The sequence below is a fragment of the Poecilia reticulata genome, chromosome 15, assembly GCF_904066995.2.
Source record: "Poecilia reticulata chromosome 15, P_reticulata-male-v2, whole genome shotgun sequence".
In the NCBI taxonomy this organism is placed as follows: domain Eukaryota; kingdom Metazoa; phylum Chordata; class Actinopteri; order Cyprinodontiformes; family Poeciliidae; genus Poecilia; species Poecilia reticulata.
The window spans coordinates 10,390,751-10,418,117 of NC_088844.1; the positions used below are offsets into that span (position 1 = coordinate 10,390,751).

At 39.7% G+C, this 27,367-nt stretch overlaps 1 protein-coding gene across 1 annotated transcript in view; it reads left to right on the plus strand.

Moving 5' to 3' along the window:
- The first annotated feature begins 9,728 nt into the window (after positions 1–9,728).
- The window catches only part of sdccag8 (SHH signaling and ciliogenesis regulator sdccag8), a 50,345-nt gene continuing 32,706 nt past the window's right edge, over positions 9,729–27,367 (plus strand). The window contains exons 1-13 of the mRNA XM_008429169.3: positions 9,729–9,920; positions 11,015–11,164; positions 11,291–11,376; positions 11,549–11,662; positions 12,109–12,234; positions 12,327–12,386; positions 13,137–13,201; positions 13,291–13,491; positions 13,573–13,711; positions 13,837–13,989; positions 14,329–14,463; positions 16,192–16,308; positions 17,697–17,839. Coding sequence (XP_008427391.1) covers positions 9,827–9,920; positions 11,015–11,164; positions 11,291–11,376; positions 11,549–11,662; positions 12,109–12,234; positions 12,327–12,386; positions 13,137–13,201; positions 13,291–13,491; positions 13,573–13,711; positions 13,837–13,989; positions 14,329–14,463; positions 16,192–16,308; positions 17,697–17,839 — 1,583 coding nt within the window. The 5' untranslated portion in view covers positions 9,729–9,826. The remainder of the gene's footprint in view (positions 9,921–11,014; positions 11,165–11,290; positions 11,377–11,548; positions 11,663–12,108; positions 12,235–12,326; positions 12,387–13,136; positions 13,202–13,290; positions 13,492–13,572; positions 13,712–13,836; positions 13,990–14,328; positions 14,464–16,191; positions 16,309–17,696; positions 17,840–27,367) is intronic.

Genomic DNA, 27,367 nt, shown 5'->3' on the forward strand with positions numbered 1-27,367 from the left:
ACCACGCTTTCCTTCCACTCAACTTTCCAATCAGAAATGTACAATGCTCTGAACAGCAACTGTTCAATTAAATACAGCATATCAGTCTTTTGTGTGACAACATTTTGGCTTTGAAAAGCCTTTTTTAGGAGGGCTTACGAAGCATTCAGATTTTGGCTTTCATCACCTAATATAATGTACAAAATCTCACAGAAGTGAGAACACCCCAAATGTTGGTTTATATTTTATGATACCATTTTATGGAACAACACTGAAAATACGCTTTAATATGATGTAAAGTAGTCTGTGTCCCCTAAAATTAACTCAGCACTCATTGTCTAAACCAGTGCCAACAGAAGTGGGTACAAAGTGTACCCAAAGTGTGTGTATGTTGTGCTGCCACCATTGTTTATGCATCACTTTCTGCTCTCGGACAGGGAGTTCACTAGAGGTTCGCAGGAATCGTCTTCCATGTCGACATTGTGAAGCTGGTGGACGTTGGGGACGTTTTGCTCCTCCACCTTCTATTTGGGGACGGCCCAAATGTTCACCAGGGTCCAGGTCTGTTCACATGCTCGGCCAGTTTCATTAGCAAAGTAGTCATCTTAGAGGTGTGTTTGGGGTCGTAACCGTAGCGTCCATTTTCTAAAGGGAGGGGATAATGTTCTGCTTTAGTGCGTCATGGTACGTTGGCATCCATGGCTTCCCACAGTCAGCAGCATTCAATCATCCCCAAACCATGACTCTCCCTCCACCAGGTACTCCTTACCTGGTTACTGCCACACCCGCCTGACACCATCCGACTCTACAGTGATGCTGGAATCTATTTTAAAAACTCAATCTCTGGATATGACGCTGAGCACTCAACTTTTTTAGTCAACCACAGCAAGGCCTCTTCTGTGCATTAGAAAATTTTCAGAATTTTCTAATGAAAAAACATAATATGAGGATAGACTGCGTAAAATGAATTGCATGAGTTTTTTACTAAATTAAATAAACAAGCTTTTCTGTCATCTTTTTAGTCACTCAAGCTGCATCTGCAGTGTTTGTGTGACTGGTTGAGAGGAAGAAGTGTATTTTTTTTCTTTTCCTGAATCATGTAGCACACGCATGCATGCTCCGCTGTATGTTGCAGGATGCTTTCATGCTGTCTGAGGCCCAAACGTTGCACTCTTGTAGCATTTCCCCTAAGGTGTTTATTTCTCAATGCTATTTCTACAAAAAAAAAAATTAATAAATAAATCAGCTTACTGAATCCATCTTCAGTGTAGGAAGTGCTGTGGGTGCTGCAAAAAAAACTGAAAAACATCAGATAACAGATGACTGAGGCCTGGTTCAGATGTGGCACAATGCACCATTTTTACTGAATGCAGACCTGGGTTAGGTTTTTTTCGTTCTTTTTTTTTTTTACCCTTCCTCCCTCCGCCTCTGTTGCTTGTTTCTCTTTTGTTACACATTTCCATCAAGAAAAGTTCAAATGGTGACTTTTTTTGTACTTTTTCACATTATTATTATCATTATTCTCCCCCCCTCCCCCCAGGCTATTGTTAGGGTGTCATGTGTTTTAATATTAATGGGAAAAAGGGGATCCCCCACCCTCACACATATATATATAAAAAAACACACAGCTCACTTATGAGGAATAGATTATCTGGTGGGAGGGGGAGTTTGGAGGGAGGGGAGATCTGGCCGTTAGAGTTGTGGAACTGGTTAGAAAGGCTGCGACTGGGACATTTAAGATCAGTGGGACAGCAGGGCTTTGCGTAGGCTTCACGTGGTTGGCTGATGTGGTTTCCTGGAAATACCCCAGCATGCAAATACTTAAAAAAAAGAAAAAAAAAGAAAAGAAAAATGGCACAGTTCCTCTGACAAGAAAAGCAGCGCCGTGTTGCCTAACATACGAGAGCCTCTGTCCGGTGTCAGAACCCTTTTGTTAGAGGTAATGTGGCAGGAAGTTAAAAGTGAGTTTGTTTAAAAAGAAAATACATCACTAAAATAATAAAGTGATCAAAACAGTTTTATTTTAATATTGAATTTATTAATGAGAAACCTTTTAGCTCCCATGGTCAAGATGTGGAAAAAGTCTTAAAAGAAAATCCATCCTTTATCGAAGGAGTCTTAAATCTCACTGGAAAGCTTGGAAAACAAATTAATTTTAAACAGTCAATTAGTGACAGGATTAGTTTAGAAATGTAACAAATTCTCCGATGCTGCACACACCAGGATGCCAAACTGAAGAAGGTGAATAGGTTTACCGAACCTCTGATTAGTAGTGCGTTACTTCCAGTTAACCTGGACTTTGAGTATCACATAATTGCTTCTCAGTGCTTCTCTTCAAAATAGACCAGACAAGAGAATGTTCAAATAAGGCAGATGAGTGTTCATCTTTAAATGTCAGGAAAGGGCGACAAGAAAATAGCTGCTCATATTTACAGTCGGTACAATAAGTAAGACTGTTGAACTGTTTAGTCCAAATAAAATTCACTGAAGCAAAGAGCAGCAGCTTCACGTCACCAAGTCTCCAGATAACAATGTTTAAATGTTATCAAGAACCCAACTATTTAGGAGTAACATTGGGAAAGAACATTTTCCATCTTACCAACTCAAATGTTTACCTCTGGACTGGAGTCTGGAGTCAAAAAAATCCGATTTTTCTAGAGCTAACCTGGGTCCACATAAGGATTTGGATTATTGCTAGAGGTTGAACTTCAGATTTCTGTGAAGTTCAATGATGTAAATGGATTATCTCACCGATTCTGAACTACCCATATAAATACAGAGATCAAAGATGAGATTGCGCAGAGATAGGACTCAGGTGTGTGAACTCAGTTTTACATGACCATTTGCATTGGTTCAAAGACAACGAAACTGAAATGACTTACTTGTTCACACCGTGCTTTCATGTGACTCACTGATGGGGATTTAGATTCCTCCTTTTTTCCAGGCTATCACCTCAAGGTTGTTGTGAATGTGAAACTTTCCTGTGAAAAACTGTGGATTTGTTTTCAATGTCATAATTCCATCTAAGTCTCCTTCTGCAGAACATACTGAGCAGTACAGGAAGTGAAGAATACTGTTTTTCAGTAAATGTTCAAGGTGCGTTCACTCACACAATGCACTTTTCAAACAAGACTCAGTCTATGTTTTCAGGACTTTGATGAACCGCTCTTTGTGTGCTGGTTAATTTTTTTAATGCTCAGCAGGAATGTCAGGCAGCATAGAGATTATATTAACAGATTTTTTTTTATATGAGAACACGCACTTCAAATGAGTGATATAAGTACTACAAATAGGCTACATCTTTATCAAAGTTACTGGAGGGTTAAAATTGTTGAAAAGTGTGTGTTTTAATGGTTTTTTTTGGTTCCTTTGGTTGATTCCTGCAAGTTGCTTTCAAAATATAGGATACTCTGACATCATTTTGTGGAGAAATGTCTTTTCACTTTCGCTAAAGTTATTTATTAAAACATTTTTTATTATTATTATTATTTTCTCCATTTCTGATGAGATCGGGGGTCAAATTGCAGTTTCACGCCAGAACTTTGAAATTTGCGATATGCACATTTAATCTGATCGGATTGTAATTTATTACTTAAATCTCAGTCTCTATAATCTGGACTTGGATGAACTGAAGTAAAGTAACTGATGAGGAAACAATTGTGTAAATAGAAATCATCTAAGATCTTTTTCTTGTGAAACGCTACAGAAGACGACTGCCGTTCCAGGAAGAGAAAATACTGGCAGCATGGAAACCAATAACTACTGATATGCCTGATAATGTAAGATTGATCTTTTCTCCTTTTTTTGTTTGAAATCAAGCTGCTGCAATACAATATTTATTTATTTTGAGTTTATTTACACGTTTCATAAAATGTGCTGCATGGAGAGCTATAATCCATTGAGTCATTAAAGTTGGCCTGGCGTTGGGAGCTTTAACTTTTTGTGCTTTCGTAGTAGCAGGTACGCCTGGTGTGAGTAATCCCACCTGACCTCAGAGGGTTTTCGTCTTAGTCAGGATGTGATATTCTGAATCAACAAAAGCCTGCCTCCTTTGAAAAGTTATTTTCAAACTTCCATATTAACGGCTGTAATAAAAGCAAACAACAATATTTATAGCCCCAGATCCTTTTCATTATCACGGCCGCAAAGTTCAGTGTATATTTTTGGAGCTGTAACGTGACAGAGTGGTCTATCGCATTGGGAAAATCCCTTTACAGCCTCCATTTAACCAGATCAGTCCAATTCACATCAAAGATTTCTTTCACAAAGAGAAAGTTGGGAATAAAGATGTTGAGATAAATACATCACAAGTAACAAAATGAACACTTGCTTGTGTTAAAAACAAATAATTGTAAAGTGAAATTAAAAGAAGATTTTTTTCCACCAGAAAAAATGAAAAGTGTGACGTACAGCTCATTTTTAGAGCTACTTTTTTGCTGTAATAACAACCAGATGACTCAGATTGGATAGACAGCATCTCTGAACAGCAGTCGATTTGGGTCCGGACTTGTACTAGGCCATTCCAAGACAAAATAGAAGCAGATCTCGAGTGTTTTATAGTATCTAACAGATTTTCTTCGATGGTTACTCAGAATGTAGCTAAATAGATCTTCCTATCAACTCCATCCAGCTTCCCTCTCTCTGCTGAAGAAGAGCACAGCATGATGCTACCAACCCCTATGTTTCACAATAAGGTGTATGAATGTAGGGTGATGAGCAATTTAAGTTTAACAAGTGCTTTAAAAGTATTTTCCACAAGAGAAGAAATAAAAAAATGGTTTTATCTGCTCAGAGCTTCTTCGTCCACATGCATGCAGAGTCCTATATATGTGGGAAAAACAAAATTGTACTTTTTATGAGCGCCAGCTGTATCTGTACGGACACACAGAAGCCAGCAACTGTGGCAGCGAATGTGGGTATGAAACTTAGAGTGTAGACAAAATCCATCAAAGTCACCCATTTATACCAGAAAACAAGTAGGCACAAAGAATATTTGGAAACAATGTCTAATTCAGCTTTGTTTTTACTTCAGCCTTCAAATACATATATTATTGCTGCTGCTATCAGACAGACGTGAGTCAAAATGGTGGATTAGCGCACAGCAGCTCGGGATCATCGGGTTCATTTAGTGACACAATTTATTATCACAAACTCACTGTCAAAGTTACGCATGGAACAAAGGCAGGTTTCTTTTGATTTTCTTTGAAGTCAAGACTGTACAAAACTGAAATTTACTCAGCAACAAAAGCTTCACACGTCCAATTCAGCTCAGTGCTTAAGCTGTCAGAAATAAACTATGAATGAAAATGTCAAACCTAGCTGAGGGAAGAATGTCATTTTGTGAATGAATGCGTCCAACTCTGACTCACTGGCTCTTCTTTTGAAAAGAGAAATGTCGCAAAAATCAAAAGTACAGCCACCGCTTATTCCACAGGAAGTTTTCTGGTATTGTGCAATAGGAAGAGGGTGTATCCATGGTAACTTTGACCATTTTGTCAGCCGCATTAGCTATTAATTTCCACTACATGACACCACCACACAAAGAAACCCCCTTCAATAGCAATTGTGCTGTTGAAGCGACCAGAAAGAGTCTGTTTTTTATAGAAGTGGGAAGTTTTGATGTCTAGTCTATAAAGCTTTTGTGTTCAGATTCTTGCTCTCAAATGTTGGCCAATGTTGTACAATCAATACAATGAAAATGGAGCTTTAACAGTGTGATTTCGCCCTTGAATGTAACATATGTGTGAATTTAAAAAAAATAATTAGAAAGTCACAGAACCTAAAATGAAGGTACATTAACAGACCTACGTAACTGATCATCAGCCAGTGGCTGAATAAATGAATAAAAATATAGGTTTATCAAGTGACTGATTAGGAATATTTGGATGTCAAAGAAACAGATATCGGAATAACAAGAAATAATTACTGCTGCCTGTTAGTCCAGACGGTGTTGCAACACTGTTTCCAAACTTAGGAAAATATAAAACATAAAAAAGAAAACTTGCAAATTGCATAACAAGAGGACTTTTCAAACAAAATATACCAGAGTTAAAAACCTTGCGACACTTAGGGAATTGCAAGACACCACCACAAAACCTGAGGATATGCTAAAAAATGGTAAGAAGAAAACATATGACCAGTAGCAGATAACTATTTTGATATGTTCATTAAGGATAAGTCCAGGTTAGCTGATCCTGGGGGTAAAAGCTCACAGCTAGTCTGAGACGGACCAAGACCAAAGTCAACTTCTACCATTTTAAAACAACTTCCGTCTCAAAATCATCCTAGCTATTTTAATAAACCCTGAAACCATTTTCAAGCTTGCAATAGACAGTTATTTGTGATTATTTACATAGAAATCAGGAGGAAGTGCACTAAAAATATGTTTCTGTGTGAAACACAAACTCAGAAGAAAACATGTTAGTGTTTAAGGTTTAAGGTTGCTTTTTACAACAAAGCTAGAGGCTAGAAGAGACAACACCAAACAGCTATTCTTCCTTCTTCAAAAATATCTTTTAAAGCCAACAATGGTTTGGTTTATACTCAATGTGACTACTCAGACTACTCTGACTGGAAAGACCAAACATGCATGTTCCCCTTTTTTTTTTTTTTTGTTGCTTGTTTCAGAGGAAGGATCATTGGCAGCGGACCACATATCAGCTCAAATTGAAGTGTAAATAAATATGGCCCTTCACATGGGTTTTTGTTCAGTGCAAACATGACAGCTCTTTAAGGGTTCATCAAATCATGATGTCGTTAAAGGCTGTGTCTTTTAGATTGGAGTAGTTTTCAGAAGTTGTAGAAGTCCTCCAAACTCAGCCAAGAGACTAAACCAACTAAAGTTAGGACAGCACAAGAAGAACAAATGCATTTACCAATACTGTATTTGTGGGTCAAGTCCTAACAATAATAAAAAAAAGTTTTTGAGACGGTTATATACTAGCATTTTTCCAGTAACCTAATCATTTAGAATGCTATCAGCTTTTTAAGAACATTAAAAAACAAGCAATTAAGGATGCATTAACTGTGTAACACATCCCAGTATGTGACCTCACATGAAATTATGAATTTACAAATCAAAGCACAGTCTGCACAGTGGTCATGGGTTCCAATCCTACACATGGCTTTGAGGTTAACTCTTTGTAATTGCTGTTTAGGGGTGTGTATGTCTGTGCGCATGTGTGTGTATATGTGGTTGTTTGCCCCGTGTGTCTCTATGTTGCCCTGCAACGGACCAGATACCTGCACAAGGTTTACACAGCCTCTTGCCCAATGGTGGCTGGAAAGAGGCACCAACCCTGCAAAGGGTAAAGACAAGGGACAGACAGACAGACAGACAGACAGACAGACAGACAGACAGACAGACAGACAGACAGACAGATGGTTGACTACATTATACTTATAACCAGGTTATTTGGGTGTTTAAATCTTCATACATAATGTCCAAAATTATTGTATTGTTGGCAGATGTTGTTATTGGCTGTTTTTACATAAGTAGTTGCTACAAGCAGGACTGTTTCTAGCTGTGAGGGTGACCTGGGCAAAAAGAAAACTAATATTGTATTTAGTGAGGAAATAAATAAAATAACCAGCTTCTGCTTACAATTATGAAACTGCTAAAGCAACAAACATTCACTTGTAAGCCTGTATTTAAAAGGTATTTTGGTCTTAACCTTTAAATTTTCTGTGGGTGGAGGTCACAGTCACAATCCCTGTCAAAATGGCAAGTTTTGTATTGTAGAAAAATTACATCGTGATAAGAAGTTTCAAAACTTTTTCTTCATGTAGTGTGACCTTTATCCTGCACAAAAGGAAAGTTCTAAGAGAACATACGTATATGTAGTGTACACACACACACACACACACACACACACACACACACACACACACACACACACACACACACACACACACACACACACACACACACACACACACACACACACACACGCACGCACACACACACACACACCCAACACACACACACACCTACGAAAAAATGATAAACCCCAAAAAACCTATATTACGCAATATCCTTAAATATTCAGATCAACAATGATTTACAAATCCTTTTCCCACAGAATTCTGACTGCTTTCCCTATTTCAGTAACATACTGTTGAGCAGGTGAAATAAAATAAAAAAACTAAAAAAGTTGGAGCAATTTTGCAACAAAAAACAAAGAAAAATCGATCAAAGTCTTGAGTCCCCTGAGTACTTTCAACTTTACCATATAAAAACCAGCAATGTAACTTTATGATGAAAATGATAGGAACATTTTGAGCCCAGCCAGAGTTCATGTTACCTGGAGAAGACTGCAAACAAGCTACTGATTCACAGCCTGAGAGTTTTGGAAAACTTTGAACAGTATTGTTATCTTAAAATGTAGGAAGCCGAAAAACTTTTTCAAAAGATTTACTACTCAAACTGAATCAAAAGCTTCAACAAAGTCCAAGTAGGGTGTGCATTATTATGCTTTTCTTTTTTCTTCTACCAGATTTGTTTTCTCTCTCAGTTGAATTTTACAGCATAAATATAACAGATATAATAATAATAATAATAATAATAATAATAATAATAATAATAATAATAATAATAATAATAATAATAATAATAATAATAATAATAATAATAATAATAATAGTCTGGCTTATTTAAATTCTCATTTTAGATTGAACATTTAGCTTTGGCGCCCCCTGGTAGCTGATGGCGGCTTATTCGTTCGCATAGTCCACACAGAGCAAGAAGCGGCTCCTACTACAGGGATCTTCTTTCTCAAAAGACAACAGTTGTTCAGATTATCTTTACTCTTCCAGCCAGCTTGTCAGTGTTTGATATAGAAATGTTCCTCAGTAATCACACAAGGCATCATAGCATTTTCTGCCATCAGCAATCACTTTTGCGGATATAGGTAGGTATAAATGTGATGGCGCCCCCTATTGACTTATTGTAAGATGGAATGATGGAAAGTGTACAAGTCTACTCTAAGCTTTTTCTTTTTAGCTTCTACTGAAATTACACTTAGACTACGATTTTTTAGTGTTACTAAATCAACTTTCCAAATGTCTAAAATTTACTTAAACAGAAATCCTTCATGCTTGTTGAAAAGGCGGTATTTTTACCACAAGGGGGCAATGTGAAAAGAAGACCTTAAGATTTGTTCACACCTATCACTTTCTTCATATGAGAGCTATGTCCAGATGGGCTAGATGAGATATTATGGAGGTGCATCAGTCCATAGGGTACACCGTGGACGCCTCACCAGTACGTTACAGGGCCACACTGAGACACAGCCCAAGCAACCAAGCAACTGCAATATAATTTTGAAGCCATCATACCTGTGGTGATGTCACTGTGCAAAATTTAAGAAAAGTTGAAAACATATGTTAACTTCAAAAAAGCAAGCAAACATACGCCAGAATACGTTTCTATCTAAATAAAAGCTTATCTAAATGAAAGGCAACATTAATTCTGATGTCTTGGAAGGTTTAAGTCGCTCTTTTTAACACACATTTAACCTAGAAAAATATTAGAGACATTCTTGCCATCTGCAGAATTCAGCGAGCTGACAATACTACAACTCCCATCATTACTTCGAGTTTACGGAAGTGGGGACGTCAGCGAACCAGAAGATGGATGCTTCATTTAATGAACGGGAGCACACTGTGATGATTCGGAAGGGGCGGTGATGTAGACTGCATATGAATGAAGAATACCGCTTTTGTAAAAATGCTAGTGTATCATAACAAACACCGCCTTCGTGAGCCTTGGTTACCGTTATGACGTGTTGGGAATGATGGCTGTTGTTGTGTTGTTGTATGTAGCCTAGCAGCTTCATTGACTGTCTGAATGTGGTTTACTGACGGTAATATTTCAATGAAACCATTTGATTCGGATGAAGAAGAGGCAGAGCAGCTGGGAGCCAAGCAAAAGGAGCTGAGGCGTAAGCTAACACTTTGCTGAGCCGCGTTTGCTAACACCCTAAGTAGCAGCCAAAATGTTAATGTGTTAAAAGGCTAATTACTGCTCTGGGTTTATTTATAAGCAGAGTTCATTGCAGTTGAATACGAGGAGGTTTGCTTGGCTACAATATCTGGACAAAGTTTTTAGGTTTTAGCTGTTAAGCAAAAATATGACTTCAGAGTGAGATATCTGTTTGGCGTCAATTGCTGAGAGGATGTAAAATACTTTTTAATTCCACGAAAATAGTGATTAATTAATGCATTTTCTCATTGCAAAAACAGAGCTCTTTTCAGAAAATGCGACGTCTTGAAACAATACGAGTTTAGAGGAGCTGAGTGAATAATTTTCCAAATATTTGAACTCATATATTTGAGAGATTCCTACTGAGGCCGTTTAGAAACATGGGAGAAAAAAAAAATCGTATTATTAAGGCATGACTTAATAATAACATTAATTATTATAATTAATAATGGTAATTATCATTAATAATGGACAAATCCGATCTCATTTCTCATTTCAGTCTTGGAATGAATTATAATCACATTATTCAGACATAAACATAGAGTAAATAAACTTATTTATCCATACTTATTAATATGTTTCAAGAATTTATGTTTTTCCGACTAGGTACAATATTAAAGTTGGAAAGAAAGAATAACACATTTAATTCTCTATATGTTCAGTGTATATTTACTAACAGTATAATAATCCTTCAATGATAAATTGAAATTGAAAAACTATGACACTGTAGTAGAGTAAAGCTACACTGTAAGGATAATATTTTAACAATGATTTTATCGGACATCTTAAGTTACATTTAAGTTAAATTATTATTATTTTATAAACTATTGACAAATTCTGATAATTGTACTTTTATTTTTGTGTACTTAAAATAGCCATTTCCAAATGTATGTAAATTATTTATTAGGTTATTTATTCTCTGAGTTGTGATACTTTAATCCCTTCAAACCATCCAGAAGGATAGTGACAGTTTTGTTTTTCCTTCAGCTTCTGAAGTCTTCTGTATTTTCTGTAAATAAATATTTTTCACCTTTGTGTTTATATTGACTTCAGAACGGGCAAACCAGAGCCTCCAACAGCTGAGCGGTGCTCTGGACCAGCAGGACCGTGATGGAGAGGATGTCCAACCCGCTGCAGGTGGCGTCTTCACGGCGGCTGAGGAGGACAAGACAGCGTGGAGTCACAAGACTCAGAGTGAAGCAGGCGAGTCACTACTACACTGTAAATTTGCTGTCTGCCATCAACACTGTACTTGAAGCGCACCACTTCAGATTAATGGTCATGTTGTTGGAGCTGAACTGCAGGCTTTGATTTGTTTGTTGTGTGCAGTTAACCAGCTGAAGAGCCTCCTGTTGAAGCAAGGCAGAGAAATCCCCACCTCTTTATCCCCCTCAGGGAAGCAATCTCCATCTAAGGTAGACATGTATCATTAAATTGTTACAGATTTTATTCCCTAATATGAAGTGTTTATTAGAATGAAACGCCTCTTTAATAATCTTATGATGAAAATCTTGCAGGCTTATCTGTAATTTCAGTACTCTACTGGTGCGTCATTTTATGACTCAGTTTTGACTTTCTTCTCCTTAGAAAGTGCGTCGGGATGGCAGGTCCAGTTTACCAGCCTTTCGGGACTTGGTTCCAATGAATTATGACCAGTCTGAGTACATCCAGCACCTGGAAGCTGAAGTAAAGTTCTGCAAGGTTTGTGCTAATATTTTTTTTTTACAAAATCCTTAATGTAAGTTTACCTTTTAAGACGATACAATAATCTCACACTTGTAATCCAACCTTTTATTTCGGTGCACTTTTTCAATGGAGGAAAAATAATTGCATATATATATTTTTTTGCTTTACAAATTCACTAAGGGGAGCAATTGCTGACACACTTGTCGGTAATATTTTATGCAGGCGGCTTTTGCCTTGGCACACAAAACAATTATATCATATTGTGAAATATATTCTTCCCTACATGCTCAAAAGGGTGCATTTAATAAAATAGTTATGCTCCAATGACAAATATGGCATTTGTTTGAAGGAGTTATACACATCCTATAATGCTTATATGTAACATATAAGTACATTTTTAAATAAAAATTCTAATTTGCCTAAGTTTTGACCAGTTTACTGTGCATTCTCTGTGTCTTAAGGAGGAGCTGCAGGGACTGAAGCAGCGGATCAGAGTGGTGGTGGTTGAAAATGAGAAGCTGCAGTCTGAGCTCAAATCCAGGATTGTGGATCAATCTCTGAAAGATTATCCAATCCACAATTCTATGGTAATATAATAATAATTATCATCCTGATTGCTCAAAAGTAATGAAATAATATTAGTTAGAGGCTTCATTATATTTCCTTTTGGCTTTTTTAGGTGCAAAATAACAACTTGATAACCTCAAAAACAGAGCATAACACCTGGAAAAATGACCTGGTAAGGACACATATCATGTTCTCTTCTGTTTTCCAGTCACTTTTAAACTTTACAAGTCCATAGAAATATGTTTCATCCTTTTTTGCATTTTAAAGGGAAGCCTCTTCAACAGCATAAACCAGTTCACATGAACCATAGAAATACTTTCAAAAAGGGTTTGTCTCCTTACCCATTGCTTCTATTTCTACTTTTATGTCACACTGAAATATTTTAGATCACCAGCCAAGTTTTATTGTCTAACTCACTCTTTGCAACATCTTGTAGTTGTCAGCTGGGTGTGGTCAGTGAAATTGAACTCAACTTTCTAATAAATTTTAGTGTAGTTTATTCTTGGTTGGTTTAGCTAGCTTTCCCCCCCGTAAGTCAATCAAATCCTTATTTAAAAGCTGCTTTTTGTATTACTCAAGTCTTACTAGTCTAATGTTTAAAAAAAAATCCTTGATATAAAATGCAAAAGTGTGGCAAAAAAAAGAGACCTGAAAGGGGGCAGATACTTTAGTACTTAAGTCCAATACAATCAGTCAGCAGTGGCTTAATCCCTGCTGTCATCAGAATGCTGTTAAAATTCAACTGTGTGACACATGCTGGAGTCTGTGCTTCTTAGCAGAGCTTTAGAAGGTGTCGAGTCATATGGTAGTTAATTTTTTGTTTGTATTTTCTGCTAATTTTGCATTGAAATTGCTGCATGTTCTCACTGGAAGATTGTTACACAAACGTCATCTCATGACTCAGTTTCTGTCCCTGATAAAGGAGCAGCTAAAAGTGATCCACCAGGCCCAGACAGAAAGCTTGGAGGCTCAGCTCATCTCTCTCAAGTCAGTGTGATGCATCATAAAGAAGAATGTGGCATATTCTCCCTCATCATTTCCTTTGACCTTTTTATACGTTTTGCTTCTGTTAACAGAAAGGATCTCTCAGTGAGTCAGAAGGAGTGTGAGGAGGTGAAGGTTCGTCTGAGACACAAAGAGCAGCAGGTTGCAGAAGCGTTGAAGGCCGACGGAGCTCCCCGCGTCGCCGGGTTGTGTCTGCAGTGTGCGCAGCATGAAGCGGTGGTTGCTGGAACTCATGCAAATCTGCATGTGCAGGCTATTGACAGGCTCACAAAGTAAAGCAAAGTCAGCTCAACCAGGTCGGCAGTAGGAGAGAGAGCTTGTGGTGCTCACGGTGTTTTGTTTTTGTGCGTCAGGGAACGGGACGAATTGCTGGCGGCTCTGCGTGCGGTGCGAGCAAGTCAACAAGAGGCCCAGCAGAGAGAGTGGTCAGCCTGCCTGCAGGTCAAACAGGCTGTGGAGATAGCCGAAGAAGCCAATCTACAAAAAACTAGGGTCAGTAGCTTCTCACATGGATTCAATCTGGATATTGTTTAACGTACTATCCCGGAGTTTTCTGCAAATATATTCTATATCCACCACTCTTGATAAGCTCTCTGCATCTGTTTGCACTCGAGTAGGTGGAGATGCAGTGTGAGCAGTTATCCAGGGAGCTGGCGCGACTGAGGGAACAGCTGGACAGAGAGGCGCATGCAGTGCGGACCAAGATGGCGGAGGCCCGAGAGGAGGGCCGGGCTGAGGCACGCAAACAAAAAGAAGAGCTAGCACAAACGGTACATCTTGAAGCCAAATATGTCAGTGTATTTTATTGTGATTCGGTGTGATGGGCTGTAATATAGTTATCAAGAAGAAAATGATACATGACTTTGAAGATGTGAAAAGTGCAAATATATTCCAAGAGGTGATTCAACAAAGTATCGACTCAAATTGCTGAAAATGAATATTCCCACAATTAAAAAAAGCATTTTACCATGGGTTCATTCATCCATTGCAAATTTCAATAAATTCTATTGAACTATGTCATTGCAATGTTTAATATGAAGACATCATTTCATATTTTATATTCAAATTATGCATTTAAATGTTATTTAAAGTTACTGTTTGTGTTGTAGGCGTCCAGCCTGTCTCAGCAGGTAGCCGCGCTGGAGGGGCAGCTGGACCGAGCGCACAGAGACAGGAGTTCACTGACCAATCAGCTGGAGGACACGCTCAGCAAGCTAACCAATCAGGAACAAGACAATGCCAAGGTGCACTTATTTATTTGTTTGAGAAAAATGTCATTCACTCTTCACATTTTATTAAAGCTTTTACAGAAAGCAGTGCGGAGTTTGAGTTGAGGTGAAACTTAGCACAACACAACAGAAAGACTGAAACCCACGTTTGGTGCTGGTCATTTTCCCGGATCAAAAGATGGTTATACACAGGGGTGAAAGTAGTTTTAAATTCTTGGGAGTACTATGACAAAAAAAAATAAAAAATAAAAATATATATATATATATATATATATATATATATATATATATATATATATATATATATATATATATATATAGCTTCTTTGTGTGCTTTGGAGTTTCTGTGCTGATTAATTTTTTGCGAAGCAATAAAAGCTGGTAGCTCTTGAATTGCTACAAAATAAAGCTGTATTTCCTTCAGCCCACTGGCTGCAATGTTGACACCTTGAGATGCCATGAGACCTAAATCCTGAACATCATGGCATGGAGTGCATCCCAGTTTTCCATGTCTGGCATATAACTGTTCATTTTAGTTTTTAAACTGGTCCTATTGATCCTGTGTCCAGACAGAGGGATAATCAGTAGGCTACTGAACATTATGTTTGTTCTGAAGATCCTCCAGCTTCCACTTCTCTTCCTAACATGGCGCCTCCTCACCCTGACTCTCATACTGATAGGAGGAACCACAGAGCTCTGTTAGGTTAAAGCTCATCTTCTGTAGTTGGGATATTTTTCCTCCAACAGGTTCCAGAGGAATCACCTCAAACCAGATGTTGGACTTGATTTTATTTCAATGTCATTTGTGAATGCTAGAGTGGAGCTATAAAGGTTGAAAAAGGCTATTATTTTGGAGAAAGTCTCATCAACATCAATATTTCCACTAAATAAGAGACAAAAAAAATTGTTTGATAAAGGAAAAGCCTCTCAGACTCCGAGCCCTACAGCACCAAACAATTTTTTTATATTAGACAATTCATTTAATTTCACATAATTATCGCGGAAGAAGCCATTTGTTTGTTAGATACTTAATGAAACATATTTACCGTGTTTGATGTTTAGATGTTTATGTTTGATGTTTGTTCTCACAAAGAACGAGGTAATTAGTCCAAGTTTGTCGTTTATTGAACGTTCAGAAACTACAGCGGCTGTGATGCAGCAAGACAAAGGTAAAGAAAGGTAAAACAACCCGAACAGGTGATCAACTTAAAACAACTCGCACATTTTTACTCTCCGTCTCTCTCTGTCATTTAAGCACACCTGTTGCCATGGCAACCTCCTGCGCTCCTCGAGCCGAGCACAGATTACGTTAAAAACATTCAGTCCGTTAAGATATCAGGTTTGCAGGCTTGATATTTATGTCTCAATGAGTTGACTCTTAGATGAAACCAGCGGCGTTTACTTGTAATGTTCTTGTGTTTCCAGTAGATGGCAGCAGAACATCTAATTTAGCGTCAGTTTTGCTCTCAAATACAATGGTGAAGAATTGAACCATTTTAAGTTTTGATGCATTTAGGTAACATTTTAGTTGTGTTTATTGAAGCATCTCGATGAGGTGAGAGGTAAAAGTATTTCGATGCACTCCTACATAGGTCATAGAGCTGTAGTGAGGAAAGCTGTATAGTAGATGTCAAGGTCTGGTGACCTAGTCAAAGCATGTTAAAAGCAGAGGTAGTTTGAAACCAGTTATTCTTAATTATAAATCAGTGGCGGTGTTGTTGATCGTTTTGCTGTCTTCTCCAGGTATGTGTGGATCTGCGGTATCAGCTTAGCAATGCCAGCCTGAAGAAAGAGGAGGCTGAGCGAGAGCTCAGAGAGCTGAAGGCCAAGACGAGCAGGCAGAACGAAAAAGCTGCACAGGTAAGTTTTCATCCAGCCTCTGAATTTATTATTTTATATCTGTTGTTTTAACAGCAGAATTGTAGTGTAAAACAGTAAATGGACTGAATTTATATAGCGCTTTTCCAAACATTTTGATCACTCGAAGCTCTTTACACTAGAGTCACATTCACCCATTCACACATTCAAACACACACATTTACACGGATCGGTAGGTAATTTAGGGTTAAGTGTTTTGTTGCCCAGAGGCACATTGACATGGGGCAGGAGGAATCAAACCTACAACCTTCCGATCGCAAGACGACGTCTCAACCCACAGAGCCACAGTCACCATAAAAACTCATCCAGGGGATGGCATGTAATTATTTTGAAACTTTGAATATTGTTTTGCATAAAATTCAGTCATGGCTGAATTTTGAGTTAATTTATTTCAGTTAATTTAAAAAGTTAATTTATTTCAGTGAATCATTGTAAAAGGTGCGAAGGAAACCCATGTGCCTTCGGCTTATTTTCACTGTTGATCTCACGTCTTCCCATTTGTCATTTGTGTTGTTGTTCTTGTACAGCACTTTGGTGCAGTTTTATACCTGTTTTAAAGTGCTATGTAAATAAATTTTACATTGACATTGACATTCCCCTTGAAAATACTTTATAGCTCTAAACTGTGGAGTTTAGATCAGGCTGTCTTGCTGGCTAATCAAGCACAGTAACACTGTTATGCTTAAAGCAGGTGTTGGTACCTTTGACAGTGTGGGCAGGTGTTTATCCCAGCTGGAAAACTAAATCAGAATCCCACAAAGGTCGTCAGTAGAGGGAATCATGAAATGCTCTGTAATACTCTGTTAGACGGCTGCTTCGACTGTGAACTCAATCAAACACGGAGACCAACACCAGCATATGACTTTGTTTCCTAAATCATCAGAAATGTCTCTCTAGACCTCAGGCAATATGGATTGTTTACTTCTCCAGTGTTCCTGCGGACATAACTATCCATGTTTTCCTACCATACAACTTGGCTCTGACACAGCAGTTTGTGAACAGACATCTTCTCTAACAGTGACTTTTTGTTTATCCACCATATGCAGGGACATCAAGTACTTTCCGCCTAGTCTATACTCTTATTCATACTTTATTTATAGTTGATCTCTAATCCTGGTCACAGTTTTCTTCCTCTGTTATTGTGGGAATTGGAAGTTAAATAGTTTTGGTAGAACTCATCTATTGCTTTATTTATTTGTTTCTTATGAAATATGTGCATCGTAACACCATTATTTGTTATCTTGACTTATCAAGTCTTCAAGAGTTTGTAATCTTGGTTTATTGTGTTTAATGTGTCACGGCAGACGATGGGTGTTGTGAAAGATTTCCTCACCTCCGCTAACTCCTCTTCTTCCCTCTCTGTGGGACAGGAAGTGGAAAGTCTGAGCTCAGAGCTGGTTTGCTGTCGGCAGCGTTTGGAGGCGGCCCAAAGGGTTGGGAGCCAATGGCAGTCCAAAGCTCTGAGCCTGGAAGAACAGCTGGCAAATGCCCAGCGCCAACTGCACCTCACCAGGTAGTACCTAATCCTATTATACATGCCACCACACTCACACAAACACACACACACACACACACACACACACACACACACACACACACACACACACACACACTCACAGGCACACAGCACTCCCCTCTGCCCAGCTCCTGCCCAGCTCAGCCCAGTCCAGTTCAGACCAGCACACCAACTGTACCGCACCAGGTAACGGTTAATCCTATTATACGAGGCACACACACACACAAATGTGCATGCGCGCCGCTGTGTGGCGGTCCCGGTACCAACTGGACCTCACTGGGTCACCTCTAATCCTGTTAAGCATGCCACAACATAATGCAATAAACACACTCGCACACATGCACACGCACCGCTTCGTGCCACCAGGCCAGTGCCCAGCCCAGTGCCCAGCCCAGCAGCAGCTCCAGCAGAGCCAAAATGTCGCCTAAGCCTTTCTCCTATCCCTGGCGTGCACACACACACACACGCCTCAACACACACAAGCACAACAGCACGGCTGATGGTCACTGGACAGCCTGGCCTCCATGCCACCCGCCTGAGCTCTGCACCCGTCCTCACTGCAGGCGCTACCGGCCCTTCTTGTCTGTTTTCCTTCTGTATTTTTTTTCTTACCTCCTAATTCCCCAGATATTGTTTTTAGATGTTTATTCCACATATTTATCTGAATAATTATCTGTTTTTTTCCTCTTCCAGCTCAATGCTTTTTAGATTTTGAGATTCTTCCTCATGCTCCTTAATAACTTAAACCTCTCCTACGGTTAAAATAAAATGAGTAATTATTTCACTTGAACTACTACACACTTTTCCCTTCCCTTTCTCTTTTCCCTCTCCTTTTCCTTTCTTCCTTTCCTTTCCTTTCCTTTCCTTTCCTTTCCTTTCCTTTCCTTTCCTTTCCTTTCCTTTCCTTTCCTTTCCTTTCCTTTCCTTTCCTTTCCTTTCCTTTCCTTTCCTTTCCTTTCCTTTCCTTTCCTTTCCTTTCCTTTCCTTTCCTTTCCTTTCCTGTCCTGTCCTGTCCTGTCCTGTCCTGTCCTGTCCTGTCCTGTCCTGTCCTGTCCTGTCCTGTCCTGTCCTTTCCTTTCCTTTCCTTTCCTTTCCTTTCCTTTCCTTTCCTTTCCCTCTGTTTCTCCTGTCCTCTGCCGGCTTCTGTTTCCCCATCACCATTCCCTGCCAAGCTCTGCCAGACCACGCCAGCCACTCAGGACTCTGTCTCGCCCCCGTTGCCCACAGCCGACGTGTGTGAGATGGGCACAGATGTGGCAGAAGTGTCCCGTGGTGCTGGGGGCTGTGGGGTGCTAGTTTGCGTGATCGGTGTGCGTTTGTGTGTTGGTGCGTGTGTGTCGGTGTCCGCTTCAGCTTCTTGCTCTAATCTGTGCTAAAGTGTGTTGGTCTGTCAGCTTGCCAGCACTTACACATTGGCTCCATGGTGGGCTCTTGTGTGTTTAAAGCCTGAAACGAACGGTGTGTGTGAGAGTGTGGGTGTGTGATTTTTCCACCAGCTGTGGAGAATGATGTGCATATTAATGTGGCAAACACAATGACTTTGACCTGCATTGGAGGAGCCACTGTACTGAAGCGTTTTACGCCGCGTGTGTCAGTATGTGCATGAGAGAGTTTATAGTTTTATCTGTCCTCAGACGCGTACGAGGTGTTTGACAGCTGTTGACTTGGCCTTGCATGCAGCCATTAAAATTCAATTTTGGTCATTATAAGCAAAGGCCACTTCTAATTTTAATTTATGTTAAAGTATTTCTCTTTTAACAACTTATTTTTCTTGGATTTAAACAAATCACTGCAACATTTAAAACATGAAAATAACATCAATCAAAATTCGACAAACCTGGACTTGGACAAGTTTACCTTTTCAGAAACACGAGCCCATTTTATATCCGTGTGTTGCTGTTTAATCTTTTTTTCTTGCATTTTGCGCACATAAGAAACTTAAACTATACGGTGACTAGCCAGTTTTTGTTTTTTTTAGAAGTTGGGTATTTTTGTGAGTTAATTAGATAAATTGACAGAACAAGTCTCAAATCTTACATTCAGTACATTTTAATTGCATATTAAACATCCTATGTAAATTGACAATGCACAATAATTAGGCAAGTTTTATTTTTGTGGATTAATTTTGTTACCTAACAGTTAAAGTTTTTGTCTGTGTTGGGAACATATTTGTGTGCATGGCAACAAATGGAGAGTGGGATTACAATGCCACTCCGTTCTTTTCAAACATTAAAATGCTTCTGGTCATCCAGTCTCTGTTTCTAGAGGTGTCTTCATCATGTTGTTTCTAAAAAAAAAAAAAAACTAAGACTTTATTTTATGTCCTACTGCTTGAGGGAAAATGTATTATGAAAGCTGCCAATAGATTTGGAAGTTAATTTTTGATTTGGGTCCTTCTTTAAACCGAAAGGGTCCAACTAGCCAATCTTTAGTAATACCGGCCCATTCCGCCTGATTCATTAATGAGTGAATGTAGGGCTCAGGTCAGAAAGTCACCTCTTAAACTGTTTCATTTTATCACATCACAACAGTTAGATTTAATGTATTTCATTTAAATCATTAAATATGTTACACCTACAAAAAGTAGGTCAAACGTATAAACCCGGATGAAGGACTCGGGGGTTGAGATCCACATCTCAGATTGGAGAATTTAGGATAACTACCATTAATGGACTTCACAAGAAAGAAAACCATTAGAAACATGTAGAAGAAAAAGAAAATGATCTGGTTAGTTGGGACCTGAGATGAACTTTTGGCCTTTATGCAAAATCCTGCGACTGGAGGAAAACCTACACTGCACATGTTGTGATGACTCTTTCCTTGACACAGTGAAACATGGTGGTGGCAGCATCATGATGTGGGGAGGTTTTTCTAAAGCAGGTTCAGCGAAACTGTTCAGAGCTAATGGAAAAATGAATTAAGCTAAATAAAGGGAAATCTTGGAAGAAAACCTGTTCGAAACGACAAAAGACTTGAGACTAAGGAAAAGGTTCACCTTCCTGCAGGACGTCAACCTTAAACACACAACCAGTCACAATCTACTGCCATAGCAATGCTGTATTTCTTCCTCTTCTTTTCTGTTTTTATAACGGTTTTTGGGGAACACATTCACTTTCTTCATACTCATGCCCTCTGTTCTTGCCATCTACAAAGCCTTTGTGAGCCTTTGTAGCTTTAGTGGGCTCGTATGCATTGCTGTGCGGATTGTAGCAGGAGTGTGAGATCCACTGTAGCTAAGCTGGAAGCCATTTATTTTATCAGCCTCTGAGTTCAAAAGCAGGATTTTGATTATCTTTTTGCAACTTCTTCCCTCCCCTCTTTCATTCTGCTCCTCATTCATGAGCCGAGTGATCATAGCTGGCCTCCAAATAGTGGACAGAAGCATAGGCAGCTATTTTGATTTTATTAGCCCTCCCTTCCTCACTGTGCAAACTCACACTTGCGCATGTATTTGTTCAAGAGCATTTCCACGGACTTGCACGCTGATATGCACATCAGCTGAACCCACATGCCTGCACACGCAGGCATTAATACAGGCTCTCACACACCCGCAGATGCAGGCACGCACGCGGGGGTCCCACGGCGGCTGGTGCGCTGTGCTGTGCTCCAGGATTGGATCATCAGCCAGCTGTGAGTTGGACAGCCCAGGATCTTTCCTAATCCCCAGCACTCTGTTCACATCGCCTCGCGTGTGCGCACACACTCGCTCCAGTCCCGGCCCCAGCCCAGCAGAGGGCTTTACAAAGTTTGGTTTGTTTGTTTGCTCCAGTCTTTCTTTACTTTCTTTCCTCCTTTTCTTGCCTCCATCCGGCCTCGTATCTTCCCTTTGTTGTGTTCGCACATCCCTAAGGCCGTCCTGAAAAAGCGACCAGCATAACTTCTGTCCCCACACATGCCAGACTGAAACGAGCGGTGGTTGTGCATTTGCATGCGTTAGGGATTCATGGCTGGCCGCCTACTTTGGTTCGGGATAAGTTCGGTATCTGCGAGGCACCAAATCTTCCACCGGTTCTGTTATCCCCATGAAATCAGGCATTCATGTTCATGAGAGTGACAGCAGAGAACGGAGCTGGTCAAAAACATTACTAGGATGGTTACTCTCACCAAACTTAGGGTTCAGGGTGAAAAGAACAGTTCATAAAATCTCATTCACTGATATAGAGCTGAAAAACAAACTTGCTAATGAAAACCCAATGCCAGTAAAGTAGATGGGCCTGGACTAATGAAACTTGTATGAAATATAAAAAAAGAAGTTATTTGAGCTGCCACATCACACCTTACCTTTTACTTTTACCCATTTATACTTTTGTTTTTGATGTACTTACTAATCGCTCATGTCTAAAGACCTAAAAAGTGTCATTTTGCTACTTCAGATTCAGGTTGAACTAGACTTGTGTTCGTCAAGCAACACACTAAAAAACTATTTTATTTTGGACGTTTTGCATAAAACATAAAGTTTATGAAGTTTTGAAATCAGAAATTACATTAAAGGTTTGATTAAGATATCTTTCTCCTGTTGGTATAAAATGTAATTGATTATATCCTCTTTCCCACTTTGATGTCACAACATTTTATCAAAGAGTAAAATAAGTTGGTTTATCTGTTTGATTTGATATTAACCATTGAAGTTGAGATGATGATAATGATTAATGATGTCTTTTATTGAAGAAAGTATTGAAGAAACAAACAAAATGAGAATTTGAGATGAAAGTAATTTTTGTACTTCTGTTCCTCTCTCTGAGACTCTAAAATCCTAAGACGGACTCAGACACTCAGAGATAGTCTTGGAGACAGATCTCGTGACCATCTGCTGCGACGCTCCTATACAAAACTTCGCACAGAACTCGATTAAACATGCCACGCTGCTCCTCACTCTGCACCTTGACTTTGTTCTCATTTCTCTCCCCCTCCTCAGTTCCTGCTCGTGACAGCGAGGCCTGGAAAGGCGGTGAATCGAGCTGAGTGTGTGTGCGAGGGCGGAGAAGTGTAAATGAGGAAGGTGAGGCAGCAGATGCCTCGTCCCGCCAGAGGCTCGCTTTGAGCAGCGAGCGAAATCTGGGCGCGACAAAACTGCTGCAAACCAACTCCGCGGGAGGCACTTGTCCAATCACGGCCCGGAATAAAAGGGCCGGGGCGCCACGCGGGCTGCAGCCGCTCAGGAGGAGCGGGGGCCATAATGAACCTCCGAGCGCTGCCAGCGAATGCTCACACATTTGAACACGCCGTCGCTCTTGCTACCTGGCATTAACAGTGTCTAACCTCTGTCACCACATGCAGACATGCACGGCCTTCTGCAGCAGCTCTGTTTGTGTGTGTGTTTGTGTGCACATTCTCAGAGCGTGGTTGCGTGGTGATGTGTGTGTTTGCGAGCAGTTTGATGAGTTTGTGTGCATCTCTTTGGGGGAATGTTATGTGTTGATACCTTTGGGCTACACCTGTGTCTGTGAAGTTTAATGTGTGTGTGAGAGAGAGAGAGAGAGAGAGAGAGAGAGAGAGAAATGGCAGCAGGGCAGTGCCAGGTACAGGGCTTGTTGTGTATCTCTGTGTGTGTGTTTATGGGCGTGTGTGCTTCTCTGGTCGGCGGCCATGTTGTTGGGTAGCAGATGGCACCATGGTTGGCAGGGGAGGGGCTGCTTAGCACAACTAATCAGACAGTTACGGATAGGGCAGCTGGGAGGGCTGTGGGCCAGCCGTGTGCGCGTATGTGTGTGTGCACCGCAGAGTGGCATGATGTTGACAGTGGTGGGCCCGTTGGCCCGGTGACGAGACCTTGCTGCGTTCTTCCCTCCTCGCTGTCAGAGTGCCCTCTCTGCCATCCTGCTCCTCACCTCCCTCCATCTCTCCGCTTCTGTCTGTCTCACTCAATCTGTTGAGACCTACTTATGTTTTTAAATTATATTTTTTATTGCTTTGATTCTGTCGTGGTTGATGACGGTCTGACTTGTTTGTGGACTTAGCTTATCACGGGACTGAAACCTTTGTCATTTATTTGTGGAAACCAGTTTAAGGTCAATATAAAAACTTATGTTCTTCAAAGTCTTTATAAATATTATATAAATATAAATTGTAGAAAGGATAAATGGTCCAGGAAGTCAAAAAAAAAAGCCTTCTGGCAATTTAGACTGTTCCTACTTCTGATTATACCGTCACTCTGGAAGCGTTAAACTTTAAGCTTATATCATGCTGCATTTGCTGTATCTTGGATGTAGGTGCTTAAAACTCTTGCTCCTGTTTTTGGTGGAAACTTGCCTCTAATACTTCAATATTTTACCCAGCCTTTGGCTGTGATGATGCATCTAGTCAGAGAGACTAAGCGATGCATGATATTGGGTTTAGGGATGCTCGGTATATCACTACTGACATCGATTTCAACCAATATTGGTAATTTTTTAACATATCAATATCATCTGATAAATCAAACTGTTCATTATTTGTTTGGTCATGTGACAATGAGGGTAAGTGAAGCACAGAAGCAGTGGTGAGGTCAGCGGTATCAAAAGAGAACTGAAATCTATATAATATTGCTAAATATCGGTGATTGGCCATAACAATAGTACAAGTATTGCATATTGATATCAGCCAGCCCAAATTTGTACATCAGTTCATCCCTACTTGAATTCATGAGGATGAGATTAAACATTTTCAATTAGGTTAAGTGGTAGTTTGTTGATCCTAAGGAAATTACGCTCAGTACTCTAGGTGAAACTAGGAATCCACATTTTTTTCTTCCTCAACACTCTGAATTTATCTATTGTTTTATTCTATGCATATTCATCACTCAAAATATTTTTACACTAGCGCCACACACACAAAAGAGCACAAGTTTAAGATAATAAAACTGATAGCCAGAGATTCTCCTTCAGGATTTTCTCGTAGACAGCAGGATCCAGGTTTCCATCAAATACAGCAAGCCGTCCAGATCATGAAGGAGCAAAGCATCCCAAACCATCACACTACCATCACAGTAAACATGTTTTTCTAAAGATGTAAAGGAAAACGCATCTTCCATAAAGTTCACTTTGCTCACATCGGTTCACTCAGGATCTCCACAGACGTCTTTGGCGATCACGAAGGTTTTCTTTTTAAATCACGAAGCGGCTCTTTGTCTTCTTCCTGTACTGCTACGGCCCTTTCACTTCTCTCCTGGCTCTTGCAAGCTTTGTGGTTGTACATCATTGCCTTTCTCACTTAATACACACACTTAATTTGTGTCTCAACCTTTCAAGTTCACACGTTTCAGATTCAGTACTTGCGCTTCTCTTTAAGCACGAAGACTCTCAGAACGAGTTGTTGTCATCTGTCCGTCCGATGGGGCTGGGTAACGAAACAATAGACAGATCGCTGACTGTGAGACCTCAGGCAACGTGGAGGCAAATCTGTCGGCTACAACTGTTGCCACCCCAGCCAAGTGTGCCCTGGGACACTGGCCTACATACACACACTACTGCTGGAGGACAGAACGAAAGAGAGCACCAGCCCCCTCTGTCATGCATCTACTGCTGTCTTCACCTGATCCTCTGCTTGCCTCCTTCTTTTAGATCCCTCATTATGCTACACCTAGTTTCCGCCAAGGTTGATTTTTTTTTCTTCAGTTTCTTGGGAGCTGTGCAGGAGTTTGTACATTATAAAAGAGCTCCACTGTTTCCATTATGTGGCATATTCATGGATTTTAAATAATTACTGTGTGTATGTGTGTGTGTCATCTGGTCAACTTCGTGCCTTCACACACCCCTGCTGTGTGGGTGGCAGCATCAGTGGCTTTACCCGGTGCCCACTGCCCAGTAGGCACAGCTTTCATCCAACATGACAGAACCTCTCTCTGCTCCTCCTTTCCCCTCATTGCTTTCTTTTATCACTGTCACTCTCTTACCTCCTTCATCTCTCGTTTTTTTTTTTTAGCTTTTCATGGCTTTTTATCTTCCATATAGCATCTCTTTGCTTGTGTTTTGTTTAAACTATTGCCTTCAGTCCTCAGCCTTGTCTTTGTCTCCCTTTACGGCCACAGCAGTAACCAGGTCTCATGCTTTGCGTTGCGGTGTCTCCATCATCTGGTTGTACCAGGAGGTGCTCAGAAGAAGGAGCAAAACTCAAGACGCAGAAAAGTCAACAGAGAGGCAGGAAAGGAAAAACAATGTGGAAAAGTTAAACGGAAACTGACGGAAAGATCAGAGGGTTTTTAAAGGATTGTCTATTGACTTCAGATATTCTTTGTAATAGTTAAGAATATCTGAAGTCAATCTGAAAAATATTTCGTTTTTATATCATTTCTAAAAAAATTATACTTTATTCAATTGTGTTTGTTTCAAACAAAAGTAATCTGAAGTCACTATAAAAGCAGATCCAGTCCTCATGCAGCCTGGTAGAATTTGAATCAGACCACATTAGGACTCCATGGTGATGAGAAAGCATCTGATTACTATACTATTTCTCAGAGATCACCAATAAATCACAGGAAAAACAACCATCTGGACTCACAGATCTAATGCCAGTTTACAGCGGCTGGTTAAGTTCAGCCTAATGGTTCTGTATTACAGGAGGAAACCCAAGTACTCGGAAAGAACAATAGAAGAACATGCAAACTTTATACTGAAATAGCCTTGACTGGGATTTGAACCCAGGATCTTTTTGTCAACTCTGCTAACAACTACAAATATGAACATCAACTTATCTTACAATATTTACCTACTTTGGACCAACAAAAGCTTCATTTTTGTCCATACAAGACCTCGTCTGTTTCAGCTGCACTGAATGCACATTGCAACTTTTTAAGAACACACTGTTTGAATTGCATTTAAAAGGAAAACTCACTTTCTGACACTTGAGCAACAAAACTAATTAAAATAATTGGCCTAGGAGAAATTGGCAGAAGGCTTGAAAGGAAGAAATACGGGGTGGGTTAGCAGACTGAAATGGTGCCTGTGCCTTCCTGCCGGTTGGCCCCGTTATCATGACAGTTTGGGAAGGTGAGTTGTGTTTCAGACATTATTACTGATTTCTCAGGTGTGAAGTACATTTCAACACAGCTGAAACGAGCTCAGCACTGAAGAGTATAATTCATGTAGGTCAATGTTTCAGCTTAACTTTGTGCTATGACAGGCACATTTGTTTTTCCTAATTATGTGCTTTGTTCTTAATAATGTTCTTTAAAAATATTATTATTAAATCAAATTCTTTTCTCTTATCCATCAGTCTGAAGGGTAATAAATGATTTTTCATAATCGGGGAGAAAAAAGGTGACAGTTATCCATTCGACACAATACGGCTTTTAGAATGACAATATTGACACTTTAATTGAAATGAAATAATTATGTTGTGACTAAATCTGTTAGTCATAACAGATTTGCTTTAATGATAATAAAAGAGACAATGACTATTGAGAGTATTATTGGCTGATTAAATGTCTTACTTTATCGGTTCAAGTCTTATCAATGCATCTTTTTAGACATAATTTGTAGCTCCAAATCCCCAAATGCAGTCTAAGAAAATGTTTCAAAGGAGGAAGACCATTGAGGTCTAGCAGGTTCC